The sequence below is a fragment of the Leuresthes tenuis genome, unplaced genomic scaffold (assembly GCF_036924035.1).
Source record: "Leuresthes tenuis unplaced genomic scaffold, fLeuTen1.0.hap1 SCAF_8, whole genome shotgun sequence".
Taxonomy (NCBI): Eukaryota; Metazoa; Chordata; class Actinopteri; order Atheriniformes; family Atherinopsidae; genus Leuresthes; species Leuresthes tenuis.
In genome coordinates, this window is record NW_027325362.1 from 10,760,995 (window position 1) to 10,771,155 (window position 10,161).

At 41.4% G+C, this 10,161-nt stretch overlaps 1 protein-coding gene across 2 annotated transcripts; it reads right to left on the reverse strand.

The window, feature by feature from the left end:
- Nucleotides 1–280: 280 nt before the first annotated feature.
- Nucleotides 281–7,235, reverse strand: LOC140312915 (monocarboxylate transporter 9-like). 2 transcript variants are annotated; one of them, XM_072390802.1, is made up of 6 exons: nt 6,968–7,235; nt 5,946–6,203; nt 4,279–4,422; nt 3,299–3,394; nt 2,050–2,928; nt 281–1,793 (listed from the first exon to the last, which is right to left on the reverse strand). In XM_072390802.1, the coding sequence occupies exons 2-6, from the start codon at nt 6,142–6,144 to the stop codon at nt 1,609–1,611; spliced, it is 1,503 nt and encodes a 500-aa protein (XP_072246903.1). In that variant the 5' UTR covers nt 6,145–6,203; nt 6,968–7,235; the 3' UTR covers nt 281–1,608. The 2 variants fall into 2 exon arrangements, with proteins under 2 accessions (XP_072246903.1, XP_072246904.1); XM_072390803.1 differs by lacking the exon at nt 6,968–7,235 and adding an exon at nt 6,338–6,474.
- Nucleotides 7,236–10,161: the final 2,926 nt, after the last annotated feature.

The window sequence follows — 10,161 nt, forward strand, 5'->3', positions numbered from 1 at the left end:
TATGTTGCTAGTCACGTGATACACATGTAGCCATGGCGACCTGTGGTAGGGTTGCCAGGAGAAGTTGGGTGGCACAGGCTTGTTTCCACAAGCTGAAATGCTGCGGAAATCGTTTCTGTCCTGATTCCCTCCCTCTTGTTGGAGTTTTACCGGAAAGATGTCTTTTTTTCTTTTAATTATTTCATTTTCATGGGAGTTTCCAACGTAAATTACTTTTTTTAAGGTTTCAAACTGGTAAGTTGTCATGACAAATATGTGAGAAACCTAAGTACTCAGTGGCATTTATTGAAATACTTTATTGGCACCTTTTAAATAAAACAAAACAACAGAAAAGCAGACATAAATATTGCAATACTGAAATTAGAAAATGTGGTGGCAACATACAGTTTCATTTCTACAAACAGTACTTCACCTGCACCCTGTAAATTCCCTCTACGGATATAAAAAGCAAACACTAATGTCCCAGATTTACTTTCACATCTGAAACTGGAACTATCAAAGACATTTACATTGGTTTATTAACATCCAAGAGATTCTAAAAGCCACAATTGAATCAAATAAACAAAGACCATTTTCAATAGCTCTATGGCTGGTTTTGTGCATATAAAAGTCACTAGCACATAGGGCTTTACAAACTAGGGTTAATACAAAATTCTATCAAACAATCCACACACACAAATCTGTGCACATATGTGAACATGCGTGTGCAGACACATACACACAATGTACAAACATACACAGACACACGCTGTGATGGAAAAGGACAAGGCTGGACAGACTGACTGTCAACAAGGTCATGATAATCATGCCACAGAGAGAATCAACATGCAGTTTAAGGTCGGAAATACAGTAAGATCTCTTCAGTGTTTTACATGTTTTAGAATCAGGCTAACTTACATCTGACTGATCTAGAAACAGGTAGATCTAAATCTGTGAAACAGTTCAAATTGATTCGATGCACTTGAAAATAAAAATGGTTAAGAAAACAAGGCTTTTGTATTGTTCCAGCAGGCATTATGTGTTGACAGGCAGTGATTATCACGAATGCTTTGGTAACATACAAATAACGTAATTAAGGTATGGATTAAAACCAAAATACAAAATATAATGTAATGCTTCTAGTTAGCAAAAAAGGCTCCCACCCTCATTTAAACACTTCATTTAAACACGAGTGGTTTTAGATGTTGCTATAGTGTAATATTAATAAATCACAACTTTCAGGATGCTTTTTTTTTTTTTTTTAAGGAAAGAGCGGCACCACTTAATGCTTTTGGAGCTACAATGAAGCAAAGAACATACTTTAGAATCTGGGATTTTAACGTTGTTCAGGTAACCTCGTAAAATGAGGCAATAACAAATAAAAACTCAACACAGGCATCAGTCAAACCTTCAAAAAGATCCATAGTAGATAGTTTCAACGCGGGCAAAGAATGACAGAAAGACCTGTATTATAGAAATTTGGTATATCAAAACCTGGCAGCAGAAGTAAGGGAGATACCCCGGTACAGTTGGAAAGAAGATTCCTCTGAGAGGTGGTTCAGGTATAGTTGAAGGACAGTTGAAAAGCAGCAGGTGTAAGATCCGGGTCCTTCTGAAAGGTGCTCATGTTCAGGCTACTGAGGCAACTTTGTCACAGCTGCTGATATATTGGACCTCTGGTCTGTCATTCTCGATGTGCTTCCTGTTCCAGCAGGGAAGGCTGAGGAAAGTCAGAATGCATGCTCCCAACAGCACACAGCTCCCACTAAAGTAGAATGCCAAGTCATATGACTGCGTACAGTCAAAGAACCACCCTGGAAAATGATGACAAGAGCAGACATAGAAAGCACAGTCAGCAGAGCTTCCTGGTAGATGAAGCTGTCAGCTAAAAAAAAGGACAAGTTGGTTCCTACTGAAGTAAATATTGCTCTAACTGCTTGTCTGATTTTTTTTTTTTGTCTAAAAACATGGCTTTACGACTAAGTTGATCTCAACATAAAATACAAAAAAAAAAAAAAAAGATATCAGTATCTCATGGCCTTAATGTGTGGACAAAAGAAAGACTCTTACCGACAACAGGGGGTCCAAGCATGATCCCAAATCCCCCGAAGAACATGAGGATACCATGGGCTTGTGTCAGTCTATCCAAGCCAACTATCTTAGTGGTGATGTAGGAGGTGATAGACCAGTTTCCAGAGAAGAAACCGAGGATGGCAGACAGGATCTGCAGTCCCATATAACTCTTCGTAATGGGGATAAGGAGCAGTGCCATACTACCTGAAAACATAGTGAAGGCGTATAGATAGATGCCGTTGATCCAGCTGATGTCTACCAGCATACCCAACACTAGTTTACCAATGCAAGTGGCAATTGCCCCTATTGATACAAGAGGAATGACACTAACTTCTTCAATAAGTCCCTGACTTTGTGCAACATCCTCAATAAAGAGAACTGGTGGAAATGCACCCAGACTGAAAAGGAAGACAGCAATGCAGAAGGCCACCATGACTTGGTCCTGCAGGATTTCATACATGGAGTGCATGTACTTTGAGTAAGCCCTCTGCTTCTTCTTGATCGCCTTCATGATGGCCAACCCAGCCAGGGGACCATCTTTCTGCTTCTCAGTCTGGATGGCTAAGTCCTTGGGGTCAATGGTGATGAGCAGCTCTTTCACTGTGAGAGTTTTCTCTGGAGTAGTAAGGTTGGAACCTGTTGTGACCTTCAGGTCATCCAATGGTGGCTTCACAAAAAGCTGCTCCTCTGTGTTGCGTTCCAGGGCCGCCTTTTGTTTGAGGTAGTACCCTGGCATGTTGAGGGGCCTCATGAAGCCAGCGCAGGCCATGAGGTTTAGCGCTACAGCTCCAATGATAAGCAGGCAGCCGTCTAGGCCGAACAACACGATCAGCTCATTCTGACCGGTGGCATAGATGAATGCGCCGACACTTGTGCCTGAAAGAGCAGAAAAGACAAAAATTCAGCATTTGTGTAACAAAGTGACACAAAATAAAGTTTGACAGAAAGCTGGCTCTCTACTTTGGGCACAACTAACAACTCTCCAAAATATAGGCAGCTTTGTCTAATAAAGCTTGAGAATATAGTCTGACATCCCAAACCATTACCATAGAAGTTTTAATTCTCAGCCAGACACTGGTCACTGGCCACTAGTCCACGTGTCTACATAATAGACCACTCTGCCTTTGCTACATTACAAATGTTTACCTCAGCTTCCTAAGGCTCCCAGCAGCTCATACATGAAAGAAGTGAGCATGGAGAACTGGTGTGTACCCAGAGATCTCGGGGCAGAGGAAGGCGGGAGTACCTGTGGTGACAATGCCGAGGGCGAGGCCACGTCTCTTGTCAAAATACTGACAGGTGATTGTCAACGTGGCTGCATAGACAAGACCACAACCCAGTCCTAAGCACAGATAGAAGGAGAAATTGTTAAATAATTTAAAGCTTTTAACCTTAAAACTGTTTAAAAAAAGAGAATGTCACAGCAAGGGGAAAATATACCATGTAGATGTTGAATACTGTGGAAAAGAATTATGTTTGAGCATATGAACCCCCTACAGAATACATCTGCAAGTTCAGAGCAAATAGTATACCATGACAAGCAGTAAACAAGCTGCACGTGCGTCTTCAGCCTCAGAGAGCTATCTAAGGGCATCTCTAAAAATAAATTACTGTCTTCAAATATGCATACACTACCCTCTCCAGCGCCCCATGTGGAAGGCAGCGCAGACGGTGAGTGGTTCACAGTCAGGATTAGGATGTCTGGACTGAAATTTGATTTGCAATAACAGGTGGTGCTGGACCCATACATGAACACCGGTGAAGGCACAAAGACAGTAAAGAGCCAAATGAGAGTCAGTCCACCATAATGTTGTTTGCTGCCAACAGCTCAAACATTGATGTAAAACAAATGGTGCAATCGTTAACTGTGTATCTTGTCTGCATGCCATCAGAGGCAATGATATTCATTAACTTGTAATTGAGGGTATAATTAACTTCTGATGTTACATAATAGCTAGACATGAAATGAGCGCTTTCTTGTTTCCAGTGATTACACAACAGGTTATGAGATCCCTATATGTTAGCACGATAAGAGGCTTAGTTAACTCCCATGACCAGAGAACATTTTATTGTTCACTCACAAGATCCAAGTCCATACCAGACAATGTATTATGACAGAGGTGAGTTAAATCTCTGGATGTTCTGTAGTATTATCTCTGGCTATGGCAGATTACTGTATAAAAACATACAAGAAGATATCCTTTAGGGTTATTATTAAATATTTACCAACAACAATCCCATAGGAAAAGATGAGGAACTGGACATTTGGAGCAAAGGCACTGAGCATCAAGCCACCCGCCACCATTACACCACTGAAGATGGTCACGGGTCGTGCCCCAAAGTTGTCAACGCAGGCACTGCAGACAGGACCTGAGGGAGAAGATGGTGGAAGAAAGACAAGGGGTAGAAAAAAAGAGAGGGTATGGGTAAAACTGTGTCAGAGGCAGAAAAATATATCAAGCTAACAAGGGAAAGTGATGACATATGGGCCTGTATGTGTTGTGTTATTGATAACAGAGTTTCTGGGAAATCATCTGACAAAGCCCTGCTTCCTCTGACCATGACAATGCCACATCCAGGTTCATGTTGGTGACCTGTCAGAGGTGTTGTCACCTTCAGTTTCACTCAAGCTTCCTTTCATTTTTATTCTAATAGATTTTAAGACTGAAAATTCCACTCTTTCCTCACTATTCAACAGTATCCAAGTCTTAACATTTTGAAACTCAGATTCAATGTTTCTTTTTGTTTGTTTGTTTTTCCACTGATCTGAATGCTCATATATCCCACAGCTGCTTGACCCATACGTCATGCAACCTATACTGATTCCTTCCCCTCTAAGACCTTGATGCTGATGCCTTCCCCTGTAACTAGGGGGTGGAGACCCTGCTGTCGTGTAGCAGAAAATTGCAGTGATACAGCAAGCTGACTGCTGGGACACGTGCCCAGGACTTGCCCAGGCCCGAGGCCAGATCTGTCCAGTCTTGATTTTCACCTCACTCCTTTAGAGAAAGACGGCAAGAAGCCAGACTGACAGGGCAGCTCTGCCTAAGATGGAAATATCAGCCAAAGACACAGTATATCACTGCTCCTCCTTGGTCAACATTTCTGGAATTCATATCATCTTCCAGGCATTACTGGCAGATGACGTATAGGTTTATTTTTTATTAAGTATTATTAAGTATTATTAAGTATTATTTTATTTATTAAGTATTTTTTACATTTAAACTTCAGCAGCCATGCTGTTACATGACTGGACACTTTCTTCCTTTTTCTGCATGGGTTCAACTACAAGGACAACTACAGTACTTGAGTCTCTGTTCTCTCTGTTTCTTCATCTGTCTCTTCTCCTCTCTCGATAGTCAGATTAAGGACTAAGTGATCCTCCTACATTCATAATGTGGCTCTCTTGCACTTGTTTTCTTCTTGTAGAAAATCAATAATAGCAGCTCTGTTCGGGGAGCCACAAAGTGCCCATTTTTGTGACGCCTCTTTTTCCATCTGTTGCTATATTGCTGTAAGCAAACTGTTCTATAAACTTTATGAGTAGTTAAATTGGTCCTTTAATTAGAAGGCACTGTTCAGACTTTGAACATGTATTAATCTCCTCTGTAATCTGCAGCATCATGTGGGGTTATGACTGGGAAGGAAACAGGTAGACAACAGGTGTAAAGGTGAGTGTATGGGGCTCTGCTATGAGCACTAATTGCATGTAGTATCTCTACTGCATTACATTAGTCATAATGATATAGTATCAATGGACTAACTAGCATAGACATATCAGATTCTCAAAATAATATAATTTCCATCTACTGTCTGCAGAATCAGGACTCTCCATCCCTCTCTTGAACCGCAATATAGAGCCATGTCAAAGTTATATAATATATTATACTCACTGGCAATCAATCCAACTCCAGCCACAAGAGAGCCCACCCATGCTGTCATGCCCTTGCTTTCCTGGAAAGCATGCAGCCACTCCGGGTACAGGACGCCGACAGACTGGGGCGATCCATAAGCCAGCAGCTGGGCCATGAAGGACGCTGCAACAATCGCCCATCCCCAGCCTCCATCCAGAACTTTATCAGACGAAGTCATGGTGCTGATATTACTGGTGTCTGTTGAGATCTGTTACAGCCTTGACAGAGGAGGGGTTCCTGAAAAGAACAAGAAAACATTCCAGCCGTTAGGCCACCGGCAAAACAATCCAAAATAGGATCCACATAATGCATAGTTTACTGTCCTGTGAAAACAGCACATACAAAAGCCTCCAAACTCGGTATATACTTACTCCTAGATGTAAGGAGGGCTGCTGCAACACCTGTCCGGGGTAAACAGGCAGGGCACCTGTGTGAGGTCCTAAGCTCAAACTAACTGCAGTTTGTCCATAGCCAGCTGCCCTATTTGTTCTCTTCTGTCTAACCACACCTTGGAGGAGGAGAGAGTGAAGCAGCCTGTGATTTCCCCCCCCCCCCTTGCACTTTTAACCTGCTTCTTCCATAATTCACCTCCGATAGACCTATGGGCTCATCCTCTGTGCTGACCATAACTTTTTCAGACCGCTCTCATAAATTATTTGTGCCCATCGCAGCTTCACACATCACTGTAACAGCATTAAGCCCCTCTCATAAAGTCATTGTTTACTATGCGGCAACAAACAATAAAAGTTGGTGCAGAGCTCCTCAGATTGCGGATTGGTTTGCTGACAACGCAGCGGGACATGACAGTAAATAAGTGGGATGTCAGTCAACAATATATTTTTCTTTAAAAAATGTATTATACTCTGAAGAAAATCGAGGCGGCCTGATGACTCGATATTTACCGACAACACTGAGGATGTTTTTTTTCTTCTTTGTATTGCCTTTCTTTGTAAACACAGGCATATTGTACTTGTTATTTGTTAAAAACATGCGACACTCACCTCAGCATCTACAAAAGCAGCAGACGCTTGCGGAGCTGCGCGCCCTGCGGGAACTTTCCATGTAGGATGGTTTCCCTGTTAAAATCTCTTCTAACTAAATCTTTACTTATGACACCAACAACAAAGGATCTCACACGAGCGTCAGTCTTTTTGCGCTGTGTTCTACGTGGTCTGTGTGCACAGGAAGCGCTCTGCATCAACAGTGTTGATAGAGCATCCGTTTCTTGCAGCTTTGTAGCTGGTGACAAAACCGGTTCAAAGCTGTTCTTGCTGGTCCAGCAGCAGCTTGAGCGCAGACATGGGAGGAAGAGCGCCGCTTCCTCCTGCGCGCCTGGAGCGCAGCACAGAGGCAGTGTCTCTGTGCTCAGAGGTAAGGCTGCTGTGTAGTTTTTTTTTTTTTTTGTTTGTTTTGTCGTGTGTCTACTTTTTATCTACCCAACAGCAATTCCGTATCCCTTAGAAAATTAAAAGCTTAAAAGATGTGCACAAACACAACCGCATGCACACACAAATCTGTTTACCCGTAAGCCCCCCGGTCCGTGCGACATACATCAAGTTTTTTTTTTGTTTTTATTCATAATATATAATATATTTCTAATATATATCTTATATATTAGAAAACTCAGATTCGAAGCAGCAGGGGAAAGTTGCAGTGATAACCAGCAGCCAGCTGGGTAATCATATTAACTTGGAAAAGGGAACTAACCCATCCAAAAATACTGCTTTCATCTGTTGAGCTTTGTGGTTGGTAGTTCTCACGGTTGGTGCTGGTGAGTTGACTTCTCTTTAGTAACATAGTTTGCATCAGTCCAGTCTGAACCGGTTGATGGATGAAAATAACAACACCACACTGCACCAGTAGGGCGCACTGCTTGGAGTCATGGCCGCGGTGGGAGCAGCTTAAAGGAAAACATGCATACAACTCTTTACTCAGGGCAGAATCAGTGTCCCCATTTCTAACAACATAGAATATAGTAATATATTAAAGATAAGATAACAGCGACACCCTCACAGAATGCAAAATGAGGACAGTCTGCAATAAATATCCTGATTAGAATCCTCCAGGACACAATTCAGGGAGTCAGAGATAGTGTTAATGACAAAGAGTTGATGCAATGTTGCAGAAAGCATGACATGTATTATGTAAATAACATGTTCAGAGACCTATAAAGATTAGGCATAACAGAGCAGGGAAACATAATGGATATAATCAAGGAAACATCTGGACTTTTATTAAATGTCTAAAGATTTTGACAGGCTGTTTTAGAAAACCTATTTAACATTTACCTTTATTGTCTATTACACTTGAAAGATGGCTGGTTAGGGACTCGTTTTCCTATCTGTTGTTCATTCATACCGAGGTGTGAGTGCAGAGAGAATCATTGTTCTTTGTCACACTGCTGCAGCATCATAAAATTATATCAGCAAAGTGATTTCAGGTCAGACACCCAGTGGAAACATGTCAGCTGCGAAAAGCAGACAAGTGTTGTAAATGAATGTGACGGGGAAAGAAGAAATCACAGATAAGAGGATGTGGGAGATGAAAGGCGACAGGTAGTACAGTAGAATGCAAGAGGGATAAAAGGAGAAAAATAAAAGCTTTTCACAGTGATTGAAGATAAGATTCTTCAGGAACTTTGATGCTTTTTCCCACAACTGAGGTCTATGGCCGGTAAGGGTATTACTGAAAAGATTTAGGCTGCATAATCTCCTTCTGTCTGAAAAATGAAGTGAAAAAAGAACAAGAGAGACAAAGTTAATTGTACTTTACACTGGCATTACACTGACATGCTGCTCCAGACCAGTTTCAACTAGATTTAGTGCATGTGGGGGACACGGAGTAAGAAACTGAGGGAGGTTGGGGAGTGGATTATTAACTGCTGGAATTAGTGTTGGTTCTGAATTTTTATGGGCCATTAATTCTGCTGTGTTAATGTGGTGGAGGCCGGGGATATACATTCCTGACGCAGGAAAGTATATTTTCATTATCTAACCCTTTTCTCACTCGCATTATTGTCTTAATGATTATTGAAAACGCTTCACTGCTGACAAAGTACAACTTTAAAAAGTGGTTCCAAAGTTTTTGCATGAGAAAAAAGCTTCAATTTGTGATGCAAACAGTTTCATATTCGTGTGCAGATACTCAAAGATGGCAGTTCAGCTGGACTGGGATGACAAACGGCACATAAGGGGATCAGGACTACAGGTGAAAATCCTTTTGACATGTGTTGTCCCTATTTTACTAAAATATTGCAGCATCAGGTGTAGCCATTGACCTGGATAATAAGTGGCCTAAAAAAGTTGCCTATAATACACTGCTTATCATTTAACTTATAACTGTTCTTGCACACCCATGAAATGTAGGAGCCCTTAAGGGATTTCTTTGTTTGGCACCAAATAGTTGGTAAAGGCTCAGGGTTGATGACTAAAGATTCTGTGATCCAAAACATTTTTGGTGAGATTTACATATCCCGGTGACATTCCATTTAAATCTTAAACTTTTTAAACCCATTTTTCTTCCAGACTTTTGGTTTTGCCACAGTTCAGTTGCAGTTACTTGAATACAAATAATTGAAAACCGTATTTGCACACTGGAATCTTACCTTTAAGTGAGTTTGAGACAATGAGAAGGATTGGGTAATAATTTTGTCAATGCGTAATATGTCATCAGAATATATATATGGCTTAGAAATTAAAGTAAATTAAAATAATCTAATTGATGAAATATTTTTGTTACAGTCATACATTTTTTGAAGGTACTTCCTTGATAAAAAAAAACAAACAAAACAAAAAATTCACAGACATGGTTGCTTTGTTGTACTTCAGGTAGCCTCCACATAAACATTCCCAGCAGCTGACCTGATATGTTGAACATTTCTTTTTGTCTGGTACTTTCGTGACACCTGAGAGGTAGACGCCTGCTGTTCTTTCCGTAAGAGGCTTGGCAGGTGTACGCACACACAGCCACCCTGCAGTCTGGGTAAATCGCTCTTAATTCAGCTGCCAAGCTCGACGGAGCTGCAGAGGTGAAAGGTCACCGTAGCACCCTGCGTGGCCACCGCGAGTCTCCAGCCTGGATTCCTGCTTAGATTAGGTCAGGTTGCTGAGAGAACTCTGCAACACAGCGTGTAAAACAAAGGATACACTTTAGTTGTATCAGAACTCTCAGCAAGTCTTTGCACAAAGATATGCTT

What these genes read in the sequence shown, in the direction of transcription:
- LOC140312915 (XM_072390802.1), bottom strand. Translation starts at nt 6,144, where the DNA reads ATGACTTCGTCTGATAAAGTTCTGGATGGAGGCTGGGGATGGGCGATT. An exon ending in TGGAGTTGGATTGATTGCCA is followed by an intron (nt 4,423 to 5,945) that starts GTGAGTATAATA and finishes CTTCTCCCTCAG; the next exon opens with GTCCTGTCTGCAGTGCCTGC. An exon ending in GCTTGGACCCCCTGTTGTCG is followed by an intron (nt 1,794 to 2,049) that starts GTAAGAGTCTTT and finishes ATCATTTTCCAG; the next exon opens with GGTGGTTCTTTGACTGTACG.